The sequence below is a fragment of the Fibroporia radiculosa genome (assembly GCF_000313525.1).
Source record: "Fibroporia radiculosa TFFH 294 genomic supercontigs, scaffold498, whole genome shotgun sequence".
Lineage (NCBI taxonomy): Eukaryota > Fungi > Basidiomycota > Agaricomycetes > Polyporales > Fibroporiaceae > Fibroporia > Fibroporia radiculosa.
In genome coordinates, this window is record NW_012133213.1 from 1 (window position 1) to 22,414 (window position 22,414).

General features: G+C 52.9%; 8 protein-coding genes across 8 annotated transcripts; 6 read left to right on the top strand and 2 right to left on the bottom strand.

Annotated features, from left to right (window-relative positions):
- Nucleotides 1–399: 399 nt before the first annotated feature.
- Nucleotides 400–2,559, top strand: FIBRA_01116 (uncharacterized protein; the record flags this gene model as incomplete). The annotated part of the gene is made up of 12 exons (XM_012322995.1): nt 400–672; nt 735–847; nt 904–1,278; nt 1,331–1,356; nt 1,438–1,492; nt 1,548–1,592; nt 1,648–1,699; nt 1,777–1,867; nt 1,935–2,011; nt 2,088–2,099; nt 2,177–2,266; nt 2,335–2,559. 12 exons carry the CDS (start codon nt 400–402, stop codon nt 2,557–2,559), a joined length of 1,434 nt encoding a protein of 477 aa, XP_012178385.1.
- Nucleotides 2,560–2,748: 189 nt separating this feature from the next.
- On the bottom strand, nt 2,749–6,322 carry FIBRA_01117 (uncharacterized protein; the record flags this gene model as incomplete). Its single annotated transcript, XM_012322996.1, has 16 exons — nt 2,749–3,045; nt 3,129–3,307; nt 3,364–3,505; nt 3,579–3,695; nt 3,753–4,120; nt 4,182–4,527; nt 4,582–4,712; nt 4,774–4,893; nt 4,950–5,068; nt 5,118–5,368; nt 5,427–5,572; nt 5,628–5,708; nt 5,761–5,958; nt 6,011–6,036; nt 6,090–6,197; nt 6,249–6,322. 16 exons carry the CDS (start codon nt 6,320–6,322, stop codon nt 2,749–2,751), a joined length of 2,703 nt encoding a protein of 900 aa, XP_012178386.1.
- Nucleotides 6,323–6,869: 547 nt separating this feature from the next.
- FIBRA_01118 (uncharacterized protein) lies at nt 6,870–9,739 on the top strand (the record flags this gene model as incomplete). The annotated part of the gene is made up of 5 exons (XM_012322997.1): nt 6,870–7,202; nt 7,460–8,140; nt 8,202–8,446; nt 8,511–9,145; nt 9,201–9,739. The coding sequence occupies 5 exons, from the start codon at nt 6,870–6,872 to the stop codon at nt 9,737–9,739; spliced, it is 2,433 nt and encodes an 810-aa protein (XP_012178387.1).
- A 549-nt stretch (nt 9,740–10,288) lies between these two features.
- On the bottom strand, nt 10,289–12,561 carry FIBRA_01119 (uncharacterized protein; the record flags this gene model as incomplete). The annotated part of the gene is made up of 9 exons (XM_012322998.1): nt 10,289–10,358; nt 10,417–10,900; nt 10,954–11,227; nt 11,323–11,385; nt 11,443–11,607; nt 11,705–11,920; nt 11,973–11,994; nt 12,056–12,132; nt 12,196–12,561. 9 exons carry the CDS (start codon nt 12,559–12,561, stop codon nt 10,289–10,291), a joined length of 1,737 nt encoding a protein of 578 aa, XP_012178388.1.
- Nucleotides 12,562–15,232: 2,671 nt separating this feature from the next.
- Nucleotides 15,233–16,523, top strand: FIBRA_01120 (uncharacterized protein; the record flags this gene model as incomplete). Its single annotated transcript, XM_012322999.1, has 7 exons — nt 15,233–15,528; nt 15,589–15,643; nt 15,714–15,955; nt 16,011–16,253; nt 16,309–16,331; nt 16,391–16,432; nt 16,486–16,523. The coding sequence occupies 7 exons, from the start codon at nt 15,233–15,235 to the stop codon at nt 16,521–16,523; spliced, it is 939 nt and encodes a 312-aa protein (XP_012178389.1).
- Nucleotides 16,524–17,019: 496 nt separating this feature from the next.
- Nucleotides 17,020–17,953, top strand: FIBRA_01121 (uncharacterized protein; the record flags this gene model as incomplete). The annotated part of the gene is made up of 3 exons (XM_012323000.1): nt 17,020–17,296; nt 17,347–17,549; nt 17,603–17,953. The coding sequence occupies 3 exons, from the start codon at nt 17,020–17,022 to the stop codon at nt 17,951–17,953; spliced, it is 831 nt and encodes a 276-aa protein (XP_012178390.1).
- A 61-nt stretch (nt 17,954–18,014) lies between these two features.
- FIBRA_01122 (uncharacterized protein) lies at nt 18,015–18,399 on the top strand (the record flags this gene model as incomplete). Its single annotated transcript, XM_012323001.1, has 3 exons — nt 18,015–18,123; nt 18,177–18,204; nt 18,258–18,399. 3 exons carry the CDS (start codon nt 18,015–18,017, stop codon nt 18,397–18,399), a joined length of 279 nt encoding a protein of 92 aa, XP_012178391.1.
- Nucleotides 18,400–19,003: 604 nt separating this feature from the next.
- On the top strand, nt 19,004–21,190 carry FIBRA_01123 (uncharacterized protein; the record flags this gene model as incomplete). Its single annotated transcript, XM_012323002.1, has 13 exons — nt 19,004–19,154; nt 19,229–19,457; nt 19,550–19,583; nt 19,683–19,729; nt 19,781–19,936; nt 19,994–20,061; nt 20,130–20,248; nt 20,303–20,374; nt 20,435–20,465; nt 20,498–20,533; nt 20,590–20,764; nt 20,816–20,949; nt 21,015–21,190. The coding sequence occupies 13 exons, from the start codon at nt 19,004–19,006 to the stop codon at nt 21,188–21,190; spliced, it is 1,428 nt and encodes a 475-aa protein (XP_012178392.1).
- Nucleotides 21,191–22,414: the final 1,224 nt, after the last annotated feature.

Sequence of the window (22,414 nt, forward strand, 5' to 3'; positions counted from 1 at the left end):
GGGGGGGGGGGGGGGGGGGGGGACGTACTAGAGAAAGTCGGGGTCGTCAGGGGAGCCGGGGAGGTAGTCGGCGTCGTGCGCTGGGCTGGTCATGCAAGTGTCGTGGGTGCGTGCGTCGGGGGCGGGGGAGGGCTGGACGAGGAGGGCGGCGAGGAAGTGGGCGGGAGCAAGGAGCGGGCGACACGCAACACGCTCGCCGTCGCCGCCGGGCGCACCGACTCGGCCAACAAACGTGTCCCCGGCGGGGAATAAACGTTAATTAACGCGTGTAATTTTTGCTTACTGGAATTTGACGCGATAGCTCCAAATATAGGTTGGCGTCTGCGCGTCATCCGCTCCGCGGCGACAGCGACGGGCTCGTCGATGCGCCCAGAGTCTGCTCTGTCCATCCGCACTGCGATGTCTTCGAGCCAGCCAAACACAAAGGCCCCGTCGCTCCCCGCCGGAGAGCACAAGGCCCGTGGGGCGAATCGCTCGACGAAGGTCGCGGGCAAGCTGAAGGTCCTCCCCGACCAGGTCGAGCCTGTGCTGCCCAAGACGCCTGCCGAGACGAGCGCACCGCCAAAGGACAGGATAGTAGAGGAGACCGAGGAGCAGCTCGAAGACGACGAAGGCGACGACGAGGGTGACGACGAGGACGAAGACGAAGACGACGAACCCGAGGCAGCCGAGGTGCGTGCGCCCTCCCGCCGCCTGGACGAGCACCTGGCTGACGAGGAGCCCCTCCCGCGCAGGTGTACAACCAGATCGACCGCATACCCGCCGGGACTGCGCGCCGCGATGCGCTGCGCCTGACGAAGCGCAAGGCCAAGCTGCTGCCCCGCGTCACCGCCTACGCCACTGCAGGGTCGGGTCCTCCTCTCCTCTCCTCCCCCTCCGCCCCCGATGCTGACCGTTCTCCAGCTCGTACCGCTTCCCAGAGCTCATGAAGTTCTTCAACGCCCGCCGCTCGTCGTACCACACGAACCCCCGCATCATCGACGAGGCGATCCACACGCCGTACGCGTACGACCCCCCCGCGGAGGACGCGCCGGGCGCGCAGCGCCACGTCCGCTTCAGCACGCAGCAGAGCCAGACCGGCGACCTCCTCGGCGTCCCGGAGCTCGCACTCGGCGCCTGCGACGGCGACGGCGACGGCGAGGCCGCGCTCACGACACGCAAAAAACGCTCCCTCGCGCGCGAGACCCCAAAGGAAGCGGAGATATTCATGTTCAAGTACGGCACCGTCGTTCTGTGGGGAATGACGGAAGCCCAGGAGAGGCGGTTCCTGTCGTCCATGTACGTGCGGCCTCCGGGCTTTGGCAGCCTGTGCTCACATTGCCTCGCGTAGCAAGCGGTTCGAAGTCGACAAGCTAGGTACGCCCGCTCGGTCTTTTTTTTCCGGGGTGCTTTCCGCTGTGCGCGCGCACAGATGCGGCTGACCGGTACCCGCGCCAGCACCGCACGACGTGGAGATGGAAGACCTGAATTACTACTATGCGAACTACAGCCGGTAATCGGCTAGTCATCGACTCTGTTGAGAAATGGTGTCTCAGGCGGTTTTCTAGGATATACAACGATGTCATCACGCTCCGGGTGGGCTCGAGCTATATGTGAGTGGGTTTGCGACTCCACTCGAGAATGGATGGCAGCCGACGCTTCGTCCAGGACCAAGCTGTCCTTATCACACGCGCTGTCTCAATCGGTCAAGATCTCATTGGTGCGCCCCTGCAAGGTACTTGCCAGAAGGGCGTACTAATTCATTGCGGCGGACATTGTGCGGGGGCTCGTGGACAGTTTGAAGAACTCATCTCGTCAACGATAGAAGAGACGAAGGACATTCCAGAAATCATCAGCGAGACAGGCAAAATCGGAATGCCTCACAAGGGTGCGTGCAGCGCCGGCCGTCGGGGGTGCCGTGTCGTAACGTCCTCCGCGACCCTGCATTGTTCCAGACATCATGCGGAAGATCGGCGAGCTGTTCCTGTTGAGGACAAACATAAATTCCGTCGGATCGGTGCTTGATTCGCCGGTGCGTCCCACCGGACCCTGTGACTCTGTCGTGTTTTGCTCACCGCGGTGCCCGATCATCCCGCGTGAATGAACAGGAGGTATTCTGGGTGAGTCGCAACGACAGCCTGACACATGCGTTCTGATCAACGCATGGCCCCACCCCGTGTCTCGTGTCATTTCGCAGACGTACCCCGATTTGCAGCCGCTGTATGACGCTGCACGAGATTACCTCGAGATCCCGCAGCGAATAGACCTCCTCAACACACGTGTCGAGGTACGCCGTTTCCCCCCCCCCTCTTGCAGTTTTCTGACAAACCGCGAACCCACACGTCACACCCGCAGGTCCTGCAAGACATGCTGCAGCTCCTCAAGGAGACGGTGTCTAGCCGGCACGCGGAACGCCTGGAGCAAATCGTCATCGCTCTGATTGCTGTCGAAATCGGTGCGTGTGACACTCCTCTCCTCTCCGGCCCCTCTTGTGCTTCCCAGACATCACCGCTCATCTCTTTGTTCAATGCCTGTGAAGTTTTGGGTATTATCACCATCATTGTGGACCTATTCTCATGATTACATCCGGACTGTCGTTGACTACAACTACTTCGCCGTTCCCATTGGCATTGTCCCCGAGCGTCGAGTTCCGTATACATGTCATGGCAGGGCCACTAGGTCCAAGGAAGCGGCGTGTGCCAGAAGCAGGCCGTGGTGCGTTAAAGCGAATCACCCGGCGAACACTGGCCTGCGACGCCTATACACAAATCAGCTTCCCTTCTCCCGCTCCTTCTCCCTCGATTTCTCCTTCTTGGCCCCGGAAGCCCCCTTCTCCTTGGTCTTATCCTTCGTCTGCTTGAAGCACAGAAACTCGATGGCCGTCGCCCGACGAGTGTCCGCGAGCGTCTTCTTGACGCCGTCCAGATGGGCCTGCAGGTTCTCGTCACCAGGGCGGCGTGCGTACGCCTGCGAGATCTTGGTGTACAGATCCGACATGGTCTGGTCGGCGGACGGCGTGACGTAGCGCACGAGAGTCTGATGCAGGAACTCAATCTCTAGCGTGGCCTGAGAGAGGCGTTAGTCACCCGTGAGAGGAAGCGATAGAGCTTGTATGGCAGGACACGCAACGGCGAGACGTGTGTACGTACCCGAAGCATGCCGCCCATGCCGAAGCGCTTCACTTGTCGGAAACAGCGCAGGGACTCTTCGGCGACATCTTCGACCAGCGCGTTCAGCGTGCGCTCCAGCAGCGGAGCGGCCACGGCGCTCACTTGCGCGTGGACGCCCACGAGGAACATGAGCAGCTCGTATACGTATGGGCGGATCTCTGCGTTTGAATTCTCGTTCAGACACGGCATTGAAGCGTGATAGAGTGGGACACACCTCTCGGCTGCGGCGTCTCATACCAGTCCATCTCAGGGTCCAGAACTCCCCTCCGCACCATCGCCGTAAGAGCTGTCGCTTTAGGTTTGACGTAGCTCTCAAACAGGGTGTTGTCCAGCTCTTGCACAATAGTCATCAGCGTCTGCCCGGGCGCGGTCATGATTCAGACACAAATGCCCGCGCGAGAAAGGGGGAATAGCGCGCGGCGCCCTCACACGTTTATCCTCTTCGATGGAGATACCGAGCGCACTCCCCAGTTCACCGATCATACTGGGAATCAGCGCGCGTTTGAGGTGGTCAATGTTTGAAACCACGAGAAGCAGCCTGGTGTCCTAAAGAGGGCACATTTCACTCGCATGCCGACAGCAGCATAATACCAAATTCCATACCGTCTCTTGAACGTTCACAAGCTCTAAGGGGTTCGTTCTCGCACTTCCCGCGTCCGATACCGTGGGTTGGGGGTTAGTAACCGTGGGTGAATCATCGGAGGCGAGATGCACGAGTCCATCAAGAACGGCGAAAAGGGAATCGAGGAACGCCTTTGTGATTCTGCTGGTGAGCTCGGGAGCGACGCCTTTCCGCTTGCCTGAGCGCGACACGGAGAGAGACGACGTGGAGAGATCCGCCCCGCCGGCAATCTTAAACGCGCATGTGCTCATTTCCTTCTGGAATGCCCGCAGTTTCGCAAGATACACCGTCGTGAACGGGTCAACAGTCGACCCTATCCAGTCCTCCAGGTAGTAGAAAATATTGGCGTCTGCGGTGAACCAATCAGCCACAACCAACACGAAAATATTCTTCCATCGGCCACCACTCACCTCTCACCCAGGCCTGGATGAGAACGTCCTCAAACTTCCGCCTCGCGCTCTCCAGCAGGCCCCTTAGATTAGATGTAGCCTCATTGGAAATTTCCATCGCGTTCAGATCATTCACGGAGTCTTGGATCTCGCCCAGTATCTTCATCATGTGATGCCCCGTGGCAAAAGCATTCGAATCTTTCGGGAAAAGGGGAGGAGTAGTATCAACGCTTCCCGGAGGAGATGGGACGAGGCTATCCGAGAAGACGAAAAATTCTGACAGGAGAGAGATGTAAAGTTTTACGATATCAAGTGCCATGGTCCGGCATTGGGATGGGCTCCGCCGTGAGGCGCTCCCTGTTGGGCTCTGTGCGGATTCTGAGCGGGCCGGAGAACATCAAATTACAATTGAGCGACCGACCTTCTTCAGTTTCCCGTCTAAAAACTCCTTCGCAATTCTCCAGAAGTTCGGCAGCGATGACAACATGACTTCTGAAACGTTCTTCACCATCGTCAGGATAGCCTGCCAGACTTCGCTTCCTCCCGTTTGCGCTACACGCAAAGAACCCCGCTTGTCAAGGGTATTCTCCGCGACATCGATTGGAATACTCACCAAAAATTGTGTCCCCCTGCTTTAGATCCAGCGCGGTTATGCACGTCTGGAGCTGTACGCATAGAATAGAAGGCAACGTTTCTGGACCATCGATCACAGGCTGCGCTTTGTCGCGAATAGCTAAACAGCAGCTGTAAATTCAAATAGCATTTGTGTGCACAGCAACAAAAACTCACACTGAATCGCACTGACGGCGGCCGTATACGTTTCCTGCATATGCTGAAGGATATATTTGTGCTGTGCATCGAAGTAAGTCCAAACAGGGTCATCTGACGGGTTGAGTTCCAATAATATTCTGCGCGTTCTATCAGAACGGAATGAATGCAAGGCACCATCTGACCTACTCAATTGTTTTTTCCTGCTCGTCCACGCTTCGTGTGGGTTCCTGCAACTTTGCAAGGAGTTGATTACGCATTTCACCCATCACCCGTTCCACTGTGCTCCACACTTTATTAAGAATACGCTTCTGCTGTATTTCCGCGACTATCAACGTCTGCTCGTCTTTGTTAGATCCAACTGGCAGAAGTTGACCAGGTCGAGACTCGAGTAGGAACTTTCCCTTCTTGTAGTCTCGCATAGCTGCTTCATAACGGCCCTGAATGTACACTCTTAGCGCAAGGTAGTCATGATCATCTGGGGCTGCGTTGACATACCGCCTCGATTGACTCGATTAATGAGCCTGGAAGGCTGAAGAAGAATTTGGACCGTTCAAATACCCCGAGGGTAGTACGCAGCTTTTGTGCTTTCAAAGCATTCTCCAGGACAGGAAGAAAGACCTGATCGGCCTTTTGCGCAGCCACTTTTCACACACGCTTAGTCCCCAGATGCTTAGAATGGAAACACTAGGTGCATACATTTCAAGTGGTTCTTGAGAGGTTTCGAGGCAAATTCGGCTTGTTCGGCAAGGAGACCTTCCTGCATCTCCGCGTAGAGAGCTGTGACCAAACATGTTAGGGATTACATATCTGATATGCACAGTACCTATACCATCGGTTGATGCTTTGACAGCAACAAATCTGTTGAAATTTTCTTCCACGAGGACGCGGACAGCCTCTGAACGTGATTCGATGGACGCTCGGAGGCTCGATATGCCTGAGGCGAGGTCCTGGTATGTTGCATTTGGGTGCACAGTGGATAGGAAAGTCTTCGGGTTGAATGATTTGGACGAAATGAGCACGGCCGCTCCTATAGAGTACACTTGTGAATAACACGTCCACGCAGAAATAAACATACCAACTGGTGCCAGCATCCATACTCTTAACACTAAGACGGAAGTTAAATTACACTCGCGTCCGTGCAAAGTCTGCTTGACGCACTCGATCACAGCATCTAAGCCCAATGGATCAGGTTCGCCCTCCCCGATGTTCGAACTCAGGACGCCTATCAGAGGGTCGTCCTTATCATAGTCCACTTCCTCCCATTTCCTGAAAATGCGTAATTAGCGTCCTCAGATTTTCCACGTGTAAGGAAACTACTTTGGAGACAGGGAAGAGACACTGTAGGTCCTTAGTAGTTCCGCATCGTCGATCTCAAAGTTCAGGCGGTTCATACCCTGTACAGAAAGCCCACTGGTAGGAAACCTAAAGTGTTCTCAACAGTGTTGGTTTAAGCTAGAATAACAAAGAGCCAGACGTCCAGAACGAGGTCCAATAGGCGGCGATGCACGCAGCGACTCTGAGCGGTGGACACAGTAGACGGGTGAAAGCGCTAAATTGGTGATGGGCTCTGGCCACAATTCCTAGTCAAAAGTTGGCCAGTTGCACTTGTACGTCGCTTCGAACTATGTAGAAAACTTATGAATCCCAACGTGCTTGATCTCAGAGCGACAGCTGTCCTAGAGCAACCCAGTCAGACTGCTACTACAGTGCTACTGCTGCTGCTAAAAGGCTATATCCGAGATTAGATCACATGATCTCTATAGCAGGGAGTCCGAGAGATTTCGACAAATTTTGTGCAGCTTAAAGTCAATCTCGGATCTATGCTCGCAAGCCCGGATTCCTTTAAATTCACTGCTTTCAGCGAATCCTAACTGCCGGACGGCTAATTTGGGATTCTTGGACAATAGTAACCCTTCTTGACGTCCATCTCGCGTTACAATGGTTGCTCTACCCGATCCGACCTCTGTTAAAGTCTACACTGTTAATGGCCCTGCGTCCGGTTCTTCATCTTCCCTCCCGGACTGGCTCACGCGTAAACGGGCTGCAAAAGGGAAAGGAAAACGCGCCGCTGTTCGTGAACAGGTTGAAGGTACCATCGAGCTCATTCAACACTTCGAGTTCCCGGAGGCAAGCAACAAGATTAAAAGCAGCCGAGATGGACACCATATTGTCGCGACGGGGACGTACAAACCCCAAATCAAGCTGTGGGACCTCGATCAGCTGTCGCTGAAGTTTGAGCGGCACACAGACGCAGAGAATGTAGATTTCATTGTGAGTCGGTCTATTCAGATCTCTCGGGCGAGGAGTGACACGGGTGCCTAGTGCCTGCGTCGTGTATGAGCTGCGGGATAGTCATGGCTGCATCTCGACATGAAGGGTGAGTTACCTGCAGCACAGGTCACATCACACCTCCATGAGTCGGCATCTCTCCACTATAAGTCATTTACGTGTGTATTCCTCCTCCGCCCGTGTTACTCCCCTATATCTTTGAATATCTAATGAGTTCTCATACACTCTGTGTCGCCCAGATGCTCTCGGATGACTGGACAAAGTCTATCCACCTTCAAAACGACCGCTCGGTCGAGCTTCATACGCAGGGAGGATTCCATTACCGCACTCGAATACCTCGGTTTGGACGCGCCTTGGCATACCATTTCCCCTCCTGTGACGCCCTTGTTGCAGGATCCGGACCAGAAGTTTATCGACTAAACCTCGATCAAGGACGTTTCTTGAATCCATTGCACCTCCAAGGTGACGGTGGAGAGGACATTTCTGGCGTAAATGTGATTGATATCAATCCGGCGCACCAATTATTCGGATTTGGCATCGAGGGGAATGGCACGGTCGAGTTCTGGGACCCGCGTTCGCGCGCACGGGTAGGCATCCTGCGGTTGCCCAAAGACCGATTGATGCCAATTGGTGCTGCTTCCGTGCCCATGCTTCCAGGCATTAGTGATGGCACCGAACGATCGCTATCCGTGACCGCAATATCTTCACGAACAGATGGTCTCTCGTATGCGATCGGGGCGTCAAGCGGTCACACTTTACTTTATGACATACGATCAACGCGTCCGATGGCAATCAAAGACCAAGGTTATGGCTTGCCCGTCCAAAATGTTATCTGGATCGAAGGAGGAGGCCGAATGGCCGGTGACGGCTTGGTACTCAGTGCTGACAAGAAGGTCATCAAGATTTGGGACCGCACTTCTGTAAGTGTGGACTTTGTCATATTTCGTTCGTTCATGCCCCACGGCTGACTATACACTCCAGCCTGAGGCAAATTTTGCGTCTATCACGCCCGCCCAAGATATTAACGACGTGCATCACGTTCCGGATAGTGGTCTACTCATGTTAGCAAACGAGGGTATCCAAATGACCACTTATTTCATTCCACAACTCGGTCCCGCACCACGCTGGTGCAGTTTCCTCGAGAATCTTACCGAGGAGATGGAGGATCAGACAGCGCGCACAGCTTACCAGGACTACAAATTTATTGAACGCAGCGAGCTCGCAAGGTACGTGTCTTGCAAGGCGACCCTATTTAGCTGACAGGATTCCGCTAACACTTGCGTCTTCCAGCCTTGGGTTAGACCAACTTGTCGGCACACCAGCACTGAAGCCATACATGCATGGATACTTTGTATCCCTCCAGCTGTATGACACTGCGCGTGTGATAGCAAACCCGTACGTATATGCAGAGCATCGCGAGCGTGTTGTGCGCGACAAGATGGAGAAGCTTGCAGAGAGCCGGATCCGCACGCGCAAAGACGTGGGTGTTAAGGTAAACAAGGCGCTCGCTGAAAAAATTCGCAAGGAAGAAGAGCGCGCTCAGAAACGCGAAGAGAGACGCAAGGCAAAGAAGGTGCACGAGGACGAAGAAACCGATGGGGAGGCTGAAGAGGCAATGGATGTAGACGAGGAGGATGACAAGGGTAAGAAGGAAAAGCCAAACTTGCTGAGCGACCCTCGCTTCAAAGAGCTGTTCGAAAATCCCGAGTTTGAGGTGGACGAAAACACCAGAGAATTTGCCTTACTCAACCCATCCACTGTGGCTCGGCGACAAAATCGACAAGATGCAGCGAGCGATGGACGTAGGCGGACTGCTGTGGAGGAAGAAGAGGACGACAGTGACAAGTCTTCGTCTGACGGTTTGAGCGACAGCGAGGGGAGTGAGGAAGACAAGAGCGGCAGCGAAGATAGCGATGAAGCTGGCGGTAAAGTTTCGTTCCGCTTTATAGAAACAATTATCACTGATACACGCGTTTGCAGCACTCTGGCAAGACGACATTCGAACACGTATGATAGCAAGAGATAGTGCGCGCGCGCGCACCCATTCTCGGCCACAACAACGCACCCCCAACGTACATCTTGTGCCGCTACAAGCTCAAGCCGCTGCGTCTGGTTCTGGAACGCACACCATAGATCCAAACGCTACCTTCGGACAACGACGCTCGGCATTAACGAATGGCGGTCTTGGAGGTCCTCGTAAAGTTAAGAACAAAGGATCTGGTTCTGATGTGCGATTCACGTCTGATGGGGGTATGGAGGTTACATTCACACCGTCGGCGACCGGCACACGCGACGGGGATGATGAGATGATTGGGGAGGATCCCAGCGGAGGCAAGAGCGGGCACAACAGCAAACGTCCCGAGAAGGGGAGGAGAAAAGGTATGGAGACGTTCGGAGCTGGCATGTCGAGAGGTGCTCAGGAACACGAGCGAGAGATGAACGAGAGTGAGCGACGAGGACGGACCCAACGACGAAAGGGCATGCGGAGTGGGAGCAAAAATACGTTCAGGAAGAGATGAATGTTATGTATACGCATTGTATGTTTCGCCGTCTGCTGCAGCTGGAAACATTTATTATCGCTTTGCGAGCCGACTATGCAGAGTTGCAATGGACTCTATCGGAAAGCATTTGGATCTTGCTGCAGAGGGTCAACTAGGAGATGTATTGTCGACCGTGGAACAACCCTGCAAATGACATTCGAATTACGAGTGCCATGCTCTTAGGGAAGGTTGTCTCCATTGCAGGGTGGAAAATTATCTCTTTAAATAAGTGTCAAGTCGAGAAACTTGTGTAGCCCTAGTTCTGAGCCTTCTGCACTGCACGCTCCATCATACTATGCACGCATCACACACACTTACCATCGATATTCACAGACGTAATTATCCCTCTATCCGCACAAAGGCGCGCCCCAGCACGCGTGTCGCCTATCCCCTACATATAAGGATACATTGCGCCCACTGCAACCTTGGTGAGGCGGCTCTCGACCCCATACCCCGCGTACGCATTCGTACGCATCCGCGGGCCTCGAAACGCGCAGAAATAGAACGATTCGCGGCTGCAGCCTTTACTTACTTCCTACTACCCGTGTCCCACAGCGTACACACCTGCCTCCACACCTTCAGCACCCCCGTGCCGATGCTGCAGCAAATCGATTTTTCAGCACAACTGATGCGGCTCCCACAGTTGCAGTACGCACTTTGCATCGGCGACCTCCGCCATGGGCGTCCACGTCGCTTGGATGCGCAACGGTTCGTCTTCGCGCGCCTCTGAGCTACGTTCTCCCGTGAGTCTCCTCTCGCGCGCGCTCCTGCTCTTGCCCCCTGCCTGGCGCCGGCCTCCGACCTCAGTGCCGCTGCGACCGCCGGGGGTGGATGAGGCGGCTAAATGCGGGGGCCGCTTGCCCCCCGTCAACGCGACCCACTGCACGCGGTACGTTTTGCGTATGTGTGAGAAGACGTGTACAACGTCCCCCGCATCCACAATCTGTACTATCCGCAGACTATCGTCGACAGTACCTTCGCCGCTCGCAAGATTCCCCGAGGTTCCGGCGCGACAGGGCTCGACAGGTGCAGCGAGCAGCCCGGTCGTGATGCTATGCGCGAGCGCGCGCTGTGCGGCAGGCGTCAGCGCAGAATCGACGTTCGCCGCCGTGGGGAACTCGTGCAACCCCGCGAGCAGTCCTACGCCGATAGGTCAACATGCAGGACACCGGCAACACAGCAAAACCACCCACCACGCTCCGGACGCCGCACGAGCAGAAAGTACCTGCCATCGCCGCTGTCTGTACCTTCAGCACCCGCACCATTCCACGTGCAGCGCCACTCAATAACATTGACGACATCGACCTCTTCTCTCGCCTTTTTCTTCACTGCTTTCATTGGGAAGCAGGTCACAAGGCTCCCGCTCGGTAGCGGCTCGCAAAGCGTGCACAGGTCTTCCATGTCTACGTCTAGGCCAGCCACGTCCGTCTTTACGCCTGTCTTATCCAACGCAGGGCACAGCACATCCTGCGTGATGGTAAAAATATCATTACGAGTCCGCCCCTGTGTCTATTTCCGGTGCCTGGCGCAAGTACACGCCATGCTCGAGTGCCGTGACGCACCTTTTCTTTTCTCTCCCCTTCGTTACTCGTACCGCCCCCACCGCCAGCATGATGTGCGAATGCCTGGCACCATGGTCGCAGCGGGCAGGAGCCACACAACGGCTCACGAACCTTGCATACCGTTGCACCAAGTTCGATCATGGCCTGGTTGACGTCCCCCGCGCGTGTGCTCCTCCTGACCATCTCCGCCGCAGCTTTCCAGAGGACGTCCAAAGTTGGCTTCGCCTTAGGGGGCGCGTACAATGCGAGAACACGGCTCAGGAGCCGGTGCACGTTCCCGTCCAGCTAGAAGCCCATCGGAGTTGCACACGGATGAATAGGTATCATATGATGCAACGCATTAGGGAGGTTAATAACAAGGGATAGAGAGAGATGAACGCACCACAGGCACGCATTCGTTATATGCGATGGAGCAGATGGCACCAGCGCTATAGCGTCCAATCCCCGGTACCGCGCGCTCCATGTCGTGCGCATTGTTTGGCAATCGTCCACCTAGCTCGGCAACGGCTTTCTGCGCCCCAGCGAGCAGACGAGCAGCGCGCGAGTAGTAGCCGAGGCCCTTCCACAGCCCGTTGACGGTTTCGATGTCAGACGCTGCCTAGACGAGTGTGAGCAGAGTAGCGAGATGGAAGCGAGGCACAGATGCGCACGAGGTCGCGGATTGTCGGGAATCTGGGCATGGGAAAGCGGGAGTCAGCCCGCTTTCCCAGACAGATGCAGAAATGAGACACACTTCTCCATCCATCGAGTATAGTAAGGGATGACGGTCGCGACCTGGGTTTGCTGCAGCATTATTTCCGATATCCAAACCTTAGGCGCAGGCGGTCTGCGTCAATAAGGTAGCGTCACGGACAGCACGACAGCGCGACGCACCTCGTATGCTCTCTGTGCGCGTTGCTCCTCGTCGAGAGCAGGGTTGTATGGCTTCCGCCATGGCATCCCGCGCACTTCGTGCACGTCCGCATACCATGCTAACAACGCCTCGCGCAGTGGTTCGGGCTCTGCGATGGTGTGTAGCGCGTTGGAATGGCGGGGTGCGTCTCCATGGGTATCGCTCTCCGTGCCAGACTCGACTGCGTGATCGCCTTTGACGCGTTTCCGCGCTCTGGGTGCGCGTTTCGCCGTCCTGGATTTCTTTGTGCTCTTGGACGAGCTTGGTCGGTAGCTGTCGTCGTGTTCATCTTCAAGGCTGCAGTAGCTGGCATCAGAGTCCGGGTCCGCGACACGCTTTGGAGGCATGGGGAGGGCGCGGTGTAATGAAGCGAGGTGGGGAGAGCAAACACAAGCTTGGACGCGTCGTTGGTACAACCAAGCCGGCGCGTCCACGGGCGTCTACTTCAACCAGTGGCGATGAATCTAGCGCGGCCTCGGGATCCCTCCTCTTCACGGCTCTCTACCTCATACCACCAACCTCTTTGTATATCTATCGCAGCCACTTACTCGCTTCCCTCAGCATTACTAGCCGTCTTTTGGTTGGTGTTCGTATGCTGCGAACAGGCGTTTAGACATACCAAATCTGCTGTGAAAAGGTTGGGTCCGGTTGTTATTTCAAGGCGGTTGCGTAACTGTCTCCGAGATGCAATCATCGACCTGTAAGTGATCTCACCACCAATGCATCGAAGTGACTCTTTTCATAAAAGTGTCCATTATGCTGTCTCGATCAGCTCACTCCTCGTCTCTATATAATACAGAGCCAGGAAGTGCCTGAAGTATGACCCATAAATGAAAGAAATCAGGCAGTTTCAAAGCTCGAAGTCGTATTCTTGTATCAGTGTTGTCACAAATCAAAATTAATGCGGTCAGTATCTTGCTCTGGCCCAATCAGTCATCCAAAGTCGACCATCTTCTCCTACGATGATATTGTACAGGCTAATGTTCTGGTGGGTGAAGACGAGTGGTACTGAATCGTCAAACGGCTCTTTCCTTGACTGATCATCTACGGGAACCTTTTTGATGTTCAGCGCCATTTGATGCCGCCAGTTGAAGAACACGGATAAGTTCCTGTACGAGGCAAGGAGACCGCGCAGAGAGAATACATAAAAAATGGGCGAGTCGCATGCTCGTGGTCCTTCAGCGGGGGCGTATCCGCAGACCCTGTTAAACGGCGTAACTGGTGCATCTGCAGTACCGACGCAAGATGAATGCGATGTGGAGCTTGCGCCAAAATAAGGGTCTGCCAGGCTTCAGCAAACGTTGGCCTCTTGATATATTATAGTCCATGACAATCAGGCGACATCAACCTTCATTCATCTTCAACAACACGGCAAACTCTTTTTACTGATCATGTTCGTAATATCATCATTTTGTTCTCGAGTCGGAGTTTTGCGGGTTCGTGAATATCCTTATCCATGTCTGACGGCTGCGTCGACCCCTTTACATCGACAGAGCAGATTGCACAACATTGGAAGCATCCTCTCACGAGAAAATCCGATTGCGGTCTGCTATTTGGGAATAGACGCGTTCCAAGCCGCCTGCACACTCAGAAGTTAACTCTGTGTTCTTGGGAAGCTAGTTTAAACGTGGCCGACGCCGAGGGCGAGGTCGACAAAAACTCAGCAGTCGAATGGATGCGTTCCAAGCCGTAAACTTAGTAGGACAGGATCAGAAGACAACGATCGGCACGAGAGCCTATGAGGCCTGGCAGATGAGATACATAGTACTAATGGACAAGCAGAAGACTGTGGTCAGAACGGGGAGGGAAGACCCTACATAATTCGTTCCTCATCCGTACATACCTACCGTCTTCGTGTAATTAAATGTAGGCAGATGCAGACGTGGGGAACACCGTGATGCCAGCGGGAGTACCACACGTTCAGCGGACCTTGTCACTACTCATTCATACAGTGTCTCGAGACGCGCCATCCTCCAGACTTCAGATATGGTGCTTTGAGCTCGAAATCCAAGTTAGAAAGTCCTGAATCCCCTGCCCTGAGGAAAGTGGTCTGTGCATCGACCCAACTACTATGTTCCGTAAATATAAAAATAAATCAAAGTATGTCTCATCTGCAGAGGTTACCTCATTGATAGATACATCCAGTTGTATCATAAAATATCGCGATATATTTGATGCTAGTTGAGTACGATGCGGGGAAAGAAGCAATTGGATGTGTAGATAGAAATGCAGAACGGCGACCAGGACGTGTCAGTGTCCTTTGGCTTTACATTGTTCGAGTTTTGTATATTACGGTCCGACGACACACATCACCGAAGATGCATGCGCCGATCGGAGAGCTTCTCGCACATAGTACTTGCAATTGCGTAAGTGAAAGTGACCGCTTCGAGGTGGCGAGGTCATAGAAAGCTGACCGTGAGCAGATTGTATACATAAAGACCCAAACACTGCACTTACTGACTATCAGGGGCTTTGCCCCGAAACCCACCGGACTCACACCTTCCCAGCTAGACTCCGAGTGGATCGAGTGGTGCGAGCAAGGGCTAATACTGGCTAGCGATGGACTCTATACCCGTCTTTATGTAGGCTCAGAAGACTGCCTTCATCATGTTCATGAAAACCTCGGTCAAGATACTGGCAAGTTGCCTATATGCAGAGCCTCGAGACCATCCAAGTCGGTGGTCGGGATAAACAACGGGCCGCTGCTAGCGGTGTTAGTGCATAAGACCTTGATCACGACAACATCCTGGACGTGTGTATGCGATTTGTACAGTCTGTACGTGTTTCATTCGGCAAGATTGCTTCTGTCCAACTCGCGATGTGGCTGCCAGAATTTAGAGTGATCAAGAACGCTGCTGTACATTTGAAACTGCTATCAGACTTGCAGTGTTGATGAGATCACAAAATGATCTGTGCCCGAGCTCCTATATGAGGCTATATTCTCACGCAATCGACACGTCGTCGGCGTCCAGTTGCTCGTTCTCCGCTCCTTGACCCACTCTCCTTGTCACTCTCGCCATGTCCGCTCGCATCTCCCTTGCACGTCCTGCAGCAGCCTCTGGAGGCTATGCTCCCGACCCCCATGGATTTGGAAACACCCGGTCCTCGTCAGGCTACAGGGCGGCGAATCCGGACGACCCACTCGAGAAGCTCCGTGCATTTGCGCGGACGGTCGAGGAAAACGTCGACATTTACTCCCAGCCCCTCAAACCGCACTTGCCTGCGATAGGCAGGTTTCTCATTGTCGTCACATTCCTCGAGGACTCGTTGCGAATCGTCAGCCAATGGGGCGACCAGCTGTGGTACTTGCAAAAGTGCGTGTCGTTTTAATGTTGTGCTGGCAAGCACAACTGACCACAAGATTGCTGGTGTAGACACCGCCATTTCTGGTGGGGCTTCTCCCACCTGTTTCTTGCCATCAATGTTCTTGTAAGTGCATTCAGCAGCCCTCATCTCCCTGACATATCATGAATGTGAACGCACCCTCGCTCATTTTTAGACCATGATATTCGGATCGGGTGCTGTCATCTTTAAGAAGAACTCTGAGTACGCTGTTGGTGGCCTTTTGGGCGTAGTTGTGATGCAAGCATTTGGCTACGGACTCATCTTCGACCTGAACTTCTTCCTCCGCAACCTCAGCGTCATTGGCGGGCTGCTCATGGTTCTCACGGATTCGATGTACACCCGAAAGAAGATCTTTGCTGGGCTTCCGACGCTCAGTGAGAACGACCGGAAGAAATAGTGAGTCTTGAGCTAGCAGGTGGTTGGAGTATCTTATGGAGCGCCTTGATTATAGTTTCTTACTGGCCGGTCGTGTCTTGCTCATTTTCCTATTCCTCGGTTTCATGCTGAGAGGACAATGGAGCATTGGGCGTGCGATCGTCTCCCTTGTTGGTCTTGGAGCTTGTGGTATGGTTGCTGTCGGCTTTAAGGCAAAGTGGTCGGCCGCGTTCCTTGTAATCATGTTGTCCATCTTCAACGCGTTCATCAATGCCTGGTGGAGTGTACACTCCGCACACCCACAAAGAGATTTCCTGAAGTATGTACTGTTAATCTTGTTGATTTGCTGGCGTCTGACCGTTTGTGTCGCCAAGATACGATTTCTTCCAGACATTATGTTTGTGCCATGCTCACTATGTGTCCCAATTCATTGCATTCTCATGTTTTCCCCTGCAGCGATCGTTGGTGGTTTGATTCTTCTAGTGAACATGGGTCCTGGTAGGTTGTTTGATAATTGACTATTTAAATGGAGGTTTACACTACTCGTGCAGGTGGTCTTTCTGTGGATGAGAAGAAGAAGACATACTAAATAAATGCCGAACCAGAGATGACGGCGCAGTACGTCGAGTCGAGAGAGAGCGCCAGTCAAGTTTCCGTTATGCATAGTGTATCTCTTCCAAAATCTGGCATTTGATGACCTAGTCTTACGTATTTATGTTTCAATGACATGGCGAGAGGTAACGGATATGTTTCCGAGGGACTCCCCTATCCTACTAGCCTACTAAGTCCCGCTAATGAGTCATACTGTGAGTGTCATTTGAGGCCAATGACTGGGATTGGAATAATGGTGCTGTTCAAGAACGGTAATGTGCATTGTTGGCCAGTCGTCCAGACTGCAGGGAGCAGGCTGGAGGAGCACCAAACAGCTCGAGAGCTGGCGGTCGGGCCCGAGACCGTTCGAGAGACATGTTGGGAAACTCATGGTCACGGTGGTGTGATCCGGATTTCGTAAGGCGGGTAACTTAGAAAAACGGGATCGAAAACAGCTCTGCCTCCTCCCATCGGACCCGCCTCTCTCACCCAACATGTCGAAACGGATTCGCATCTTCACCACAGAAGACGTCGCAGAACACAGCTCGCCCAGCAGCTGCTGGGTCTCTCGTAATGGCAAGGTTTACGACGTTACAGGCTTCCTGCCGGACCACCCCGGAGGTGACGATCTTATCCTCAACTATGCCGGAAAAGACGTCGGGGAGATCATGAAGGACCCTCTCGAGCATGACCACTCCGATTCGGCATACGACATGTTGGAAGAATGCGCGATTGGCCGTTTGGGCACGAGCGAGACGATTGTGCGAGAAGGTGCGTCTCCGAATCTGTCGCTTGAGGTGGGTGCTTAAGCTAGGGGTCAGATTGGGTTCCGGAAGATAGCTTTGAGCCGGAGGACACGGATCTCGCTGCGGACTATGAGAAGAACCAGTTTCTTGACCTCCGCAAGCCGCTTTTGCGCCAGGTCTGGGAGGCCAATTGGACCAAGTCCTACTACTTGCAGCAAGTCCACCAACCTCGCCATATGCCCGAATCACCGCGCCTGTTTGGCCCTGCTTACCTAGAAGTGAGTCCAGCTCATTGATTTCTCAACGGTATACAAATTTGGCGCTCCCTCAGGTCTTCACGCGCACGGCGTGGTATGTTGTGCCCGTCGTTTGGCTGCCAATTGCTAGCTACCTCTTCGCGCGCTCGCTTGTCCAGTTCACAGTTGGGAATAATGCCCTTCCGTTGTTCAGCGTGAACCCCTCCGCTCCGTTGAAGCTTCTCATGGCTGTCGGTATTCCTGCATCATCTATTGTCAAGACGACACTCTGCTTCGCATTCGGTAACCTGGTGTGGACCATCCTCGAATACATTTTCCATCGTTTCCTATTCCACATCGACAACTTGTTGCCTGACCATCCGGCGGGGCTGACATTGCATTTCTTGCTGCATGGTGTTCACCATTATCTGCCTATGGACCGGTGAGCGATTTACTCATATTGATTCATTCTACCTCTGAGGCATATTCCGCAGCCTGAGACTTGTAATGCCGCCGGCGATGTTTGCCGCGTTGTCTTTCCCTATGACTAAACTGGCGCATGCTCTTTTTCCCACCGCGATGGCGAATGGGACTATTGCTGGCGCCTTCGCGTTCTGTGAGTTCCGTCTGACTAGTATATGTATTCTGCGAGACTTATAATCCTTCTAGACGTTTTGTATGACTGCATGCATTATGCGTACGTCCTATAATTCAAATACTTAAGTGTCTCTTCATTGACTGTGCACTTAGACTTCATCACACGAAGCTGCCCTCGTACGTTCGTGAGATGAAGAAATACCATTTGGCGCATCATTATAAAAACTTTGAACTTGGGTTCGGCGTTACCAGCAAGATGTGGGACTACGTCTTCAACACTGTCCTCCCGTTATAAGTTATACCTGCTTTACATGGTCTTGGTCAGGTGCTGCTCTAGATCGACTTTATGGTCTGATCCTGTTGTGTGGAATCTTTATACCTGACTATTTTGACTCCTTACACTACGTGCTTTTGATTATCGTCTAAACTCCGGACGAGGTAGTTTGTGTTATGATTCTCGTCCTCGTAATGGTTTAGAAGGACTTCACAAAGTATATACACTCGTTATGCATACCTGATACAAGCAATCTCTGCTCTCAAATGGCTGTATCAACCGTCGTCAAGATAACGGAGTTCGCAGCCTTACCAGAATGATGACGCCGAAAACGACAGCTGCGACGCAGCGCTCTGCTGTCGATGCTCCTGTATTGTGCTCTTCATCCAGAATCTCGCGGAAAGTATTTGCTATCAAATAAAGCAGCGGTCGCCTCTAGTGTGTCACCGTTGCCGCGGCATAGTAGTGAAACGGTACTCAGCCACGAGTCCGGGACGACAAGCCATTCGGTGGAACTTGCGCTTACATGCTGCACTCTTCTCTCTTACGTGCATGTCCATTTGCGTGTCTTTTGGTCACACTGCTGCTCTTTCCAAGGCCCGGTTTTTCAAGGGTCAGTACTGACATGCCCGGCGTGAATCTGGAGTTCGCTAGCGGCAGCTCGAATCACACCGTTGTGGGCAATAGCTCTGGTCACGTACCGCTCGATGTAGAGGGATATCCTGCCGCACCACCGGAGCTTGAGCTCGAGCAGGTGCATATCTATGTCCGGCATGGTGTGTGTTCATGTCTTGACTAGTTTATTCTCTTCATGATACCAGGCGCGTGCCCGTGATTCTATGACGTGCAGGTGAACGCACCCCAGTTGGTATCCGTATGGCCGAGCCCCCTGCATCCATTCCGAAGCATTGGATGTTCTGCAACACTGCGCGCCATTTTCGCGCCGCCGTTGCCAGTAGTGGACCTATCATCCCAGGCGTCCCTAACATGACAAAGGATGACAGTGGTGGGATGCAGGAATCTCTGCGCACCGTGAGGGTTGTCGAACGGGCAGATGGAACCGCCACTTCTGGTGAATGGTGAGTAGTGTTCCCCCAATTCTATTATCTCTCCGGCACAGGCATGCCGGGCCTCTGATGTCATTTTCAATGTCGCAATTTTTACAATGAAGTCTATTGGGCGAGCTGACGGACGTTGGAAGACAGGTAAGCACGCCCCTGGCTTCCATTACTCATTTTAATGGAATCAGAACGTTTGCTCATGCAAGGCATTCGTCTGCCTCTCACCGTGGGACATTTTCGTAGACAACATACAATTTTGGTCACGCCTTGAGGCGGCTTTACATCGACAGGTCCGTCCTGCATCAGTATCATAGCGGGGACTCGCGTCTTATGCAACGCAGACTTGGATTTTTACCCGACGTGGCTGAATCGAACGAGGAGATATATTTACGCTCTACAAATGTACCCAGGACAATCGAGTCGCTTCAGCAAGTTATTCACGGCCTTTATCCAGACACGAAACTCGGAGGCGATTTCGTTCCGAACCTTAGAATACGGTTAGTCACTGACTCTGGCTGACCTTCTTCTCCTAATTCACGCTCATTCTGGTCAAGAAATGGGAAGGACGAGAATCTGTTCGGGAATACCCTGGCTTGTAAACGGCTCGAGATTCTCCAGATAGGTTTTGCTCAAGGCGCGTTTGAGATTTTTAGGCAAGTCACGGCGCCAGAATGCTAATGCTATCATCAGCTGCCGCAACGGAATGGAACCAAGTTCTTGCGGCCCTCGATCCAAAGCTCTCGAAATACGTTGGAGGCAATCCCATCAGACTAGATGGGAAGCCACGGGCATCTGGGATACTGGATACAGTATGTAGCAAGGGAGCATGCTACTTGAAGTCTTGCTGAATCGCAATCTGGCAGGTCAAAGCCGCTGTTGCACATAGTATCCCAATCCCACCAGAATTTCAGGAACCAGGCGTGGTGGACTTGATTGTTCGTATTTCCCCCGGTTTTCTCGATTCCATCTTGATATGTTGCGTTCGTCCGTAACAGGAGAAGGCCGTGGTAAATGAATGGTTCGCAGGTCAGCGCATGCGTGTTCTGATGATTGCTTAGCACTAGAGGTCGCTTATAAGTGTTTTCTGATAGGATGTGAGACACGCAATTCGCATCGAGTACAATGTATGACTGATCGTTCTGTTCGGTAGATAAAACCGAGGAAGTCCGAAGGTTGGGAATGGGGCCGTTACTCAGTGATCTGTCCCGCAAGCTTGCAGCCAAGGCAGAACATGGCTCACGCGACCCACTCAAGATCTTGATTCACAGTACTCATGATACGAGTCTTGCCGCCCTTTGCAGTACATTAGAGGTGTTTGACAATAGGTATGAGCTTCCTCTCCTAACCATAATTAGTATCATAACATATTCACTCAGATGGCCTGCATTCTCGTCTGCAATCACGTTTGAACTTTTCCATAAGCGGAGCCCGCTGGAAATGCAGCCTTCGATATGGCAAAGTGTCCTAGCTCCATTCCAGCGACAACGCGCCGACCCTTTACATGAGCACTGTGCGCCTCTTATCTGTGTGGCTCATAATTTGTTCTGATGCCATCAATGCCTGTGCTTTGGTCAGATGTCCGCATGCGTTATCAGAACCGTAATCTCCCCATACCTGCCTGCGCAGCCGAAGGCAAGCATCTCCCTGGTGCGCCGGAATTTTGTACCCTCGCAGCATTCCGTGAACGCGTGTTGGATTTGACACCGGTGGACTGGGAGACGGAGTGCTCCCCTGCGGGTCGACCTTCATAGTGCCCGGTTTGCCATAATCCCACGAACCCTGACAACGCTTAATGTTACTCCATTATTTACTGAACTTCGAAGAAGCTACAAACTGTGCAAAGGCTAGCTTTCGTCTGCCTTCTGCTCTTACGATGATAGATTTGTAAGTTTCTCTGTGCCCCAACCCTCGCCGTCCATTCAGTGGTTAGCTTGCGACTCTGCGCCGTGATTGTGTGTCATCCTTTCCTTTAATCAATGTTACCCTTGTGGGTTTGCATACCCACAGTACAGCTACTCAGCACTTGTCTCAGAAAACATCATAGACTCAAGCCTATACCATCAAAGACCGTTGTACTGGAATATAAGCCAAGATTTAGTTCTGACTTAGTCATTGAATATTACATTCTTAGATTGAGTTTCACACTGGAGGAAACAATCAATAAGTGTGTTCGTGCTGACCGAGCAAATGGGCGCACCTGATTTTCTATTCAGTCGGAATGGTGGTCCCACCAATGATCAGACGTCAACAAGCTATTCCAGGCATTATGTATCGAACATACCAGTAAAAATATATGTCTCCAATGTCACAAAGGAGTAAAAGCGCGGTAGAGGATACTACCAGTCGACCACGTTGATACCTTGTCCCCATTAGCCTGGAATTGTCAAGTCATGCTCGTAGTCTAGCGCTTATATTAGATGCCAGAAGAACTAGCGTATCGTGAATAAATCTTAAAGGACACTGAACCTTGATGTGACCGCTTGAGGTGAGCATGCCATAAAGTCACCGCCAGCGGGTACTCAAGAACTACATTACTATCAAATTGGGCGGCAATTGGGGTCAACTGAGACGAATGAAACAAGCACTGATTCAATGCGGCCTGCACTATATCCCGCATATGCTAGAAGGTAGGACTATGGGTGCCCGTTCGAGTTATGGATGGAACTGCATCACAATCACCTATCACCATAATGTACAAAGACGTTTATATACACGCCGCTACAAGGCTCTCAGGACCCTCTAGTCATGAGAGGCTTCAGAGTCTATCGAGTCCAGCAATGCCTCGGCCTTCGCGGATCGAGCCTTGATCGAACACTTGAACGGGACCGGATGGCTTAGAGATCGTACATTAACATTCACCCCCGTACAGACACCAACAAACACACCTGATTTGTCCACTCGTATACTCGATGACAGGCTCTATCACTCTCCCGTGCTCCACAGCCTTGGAGACATCAAACACGGCAAGCATCATA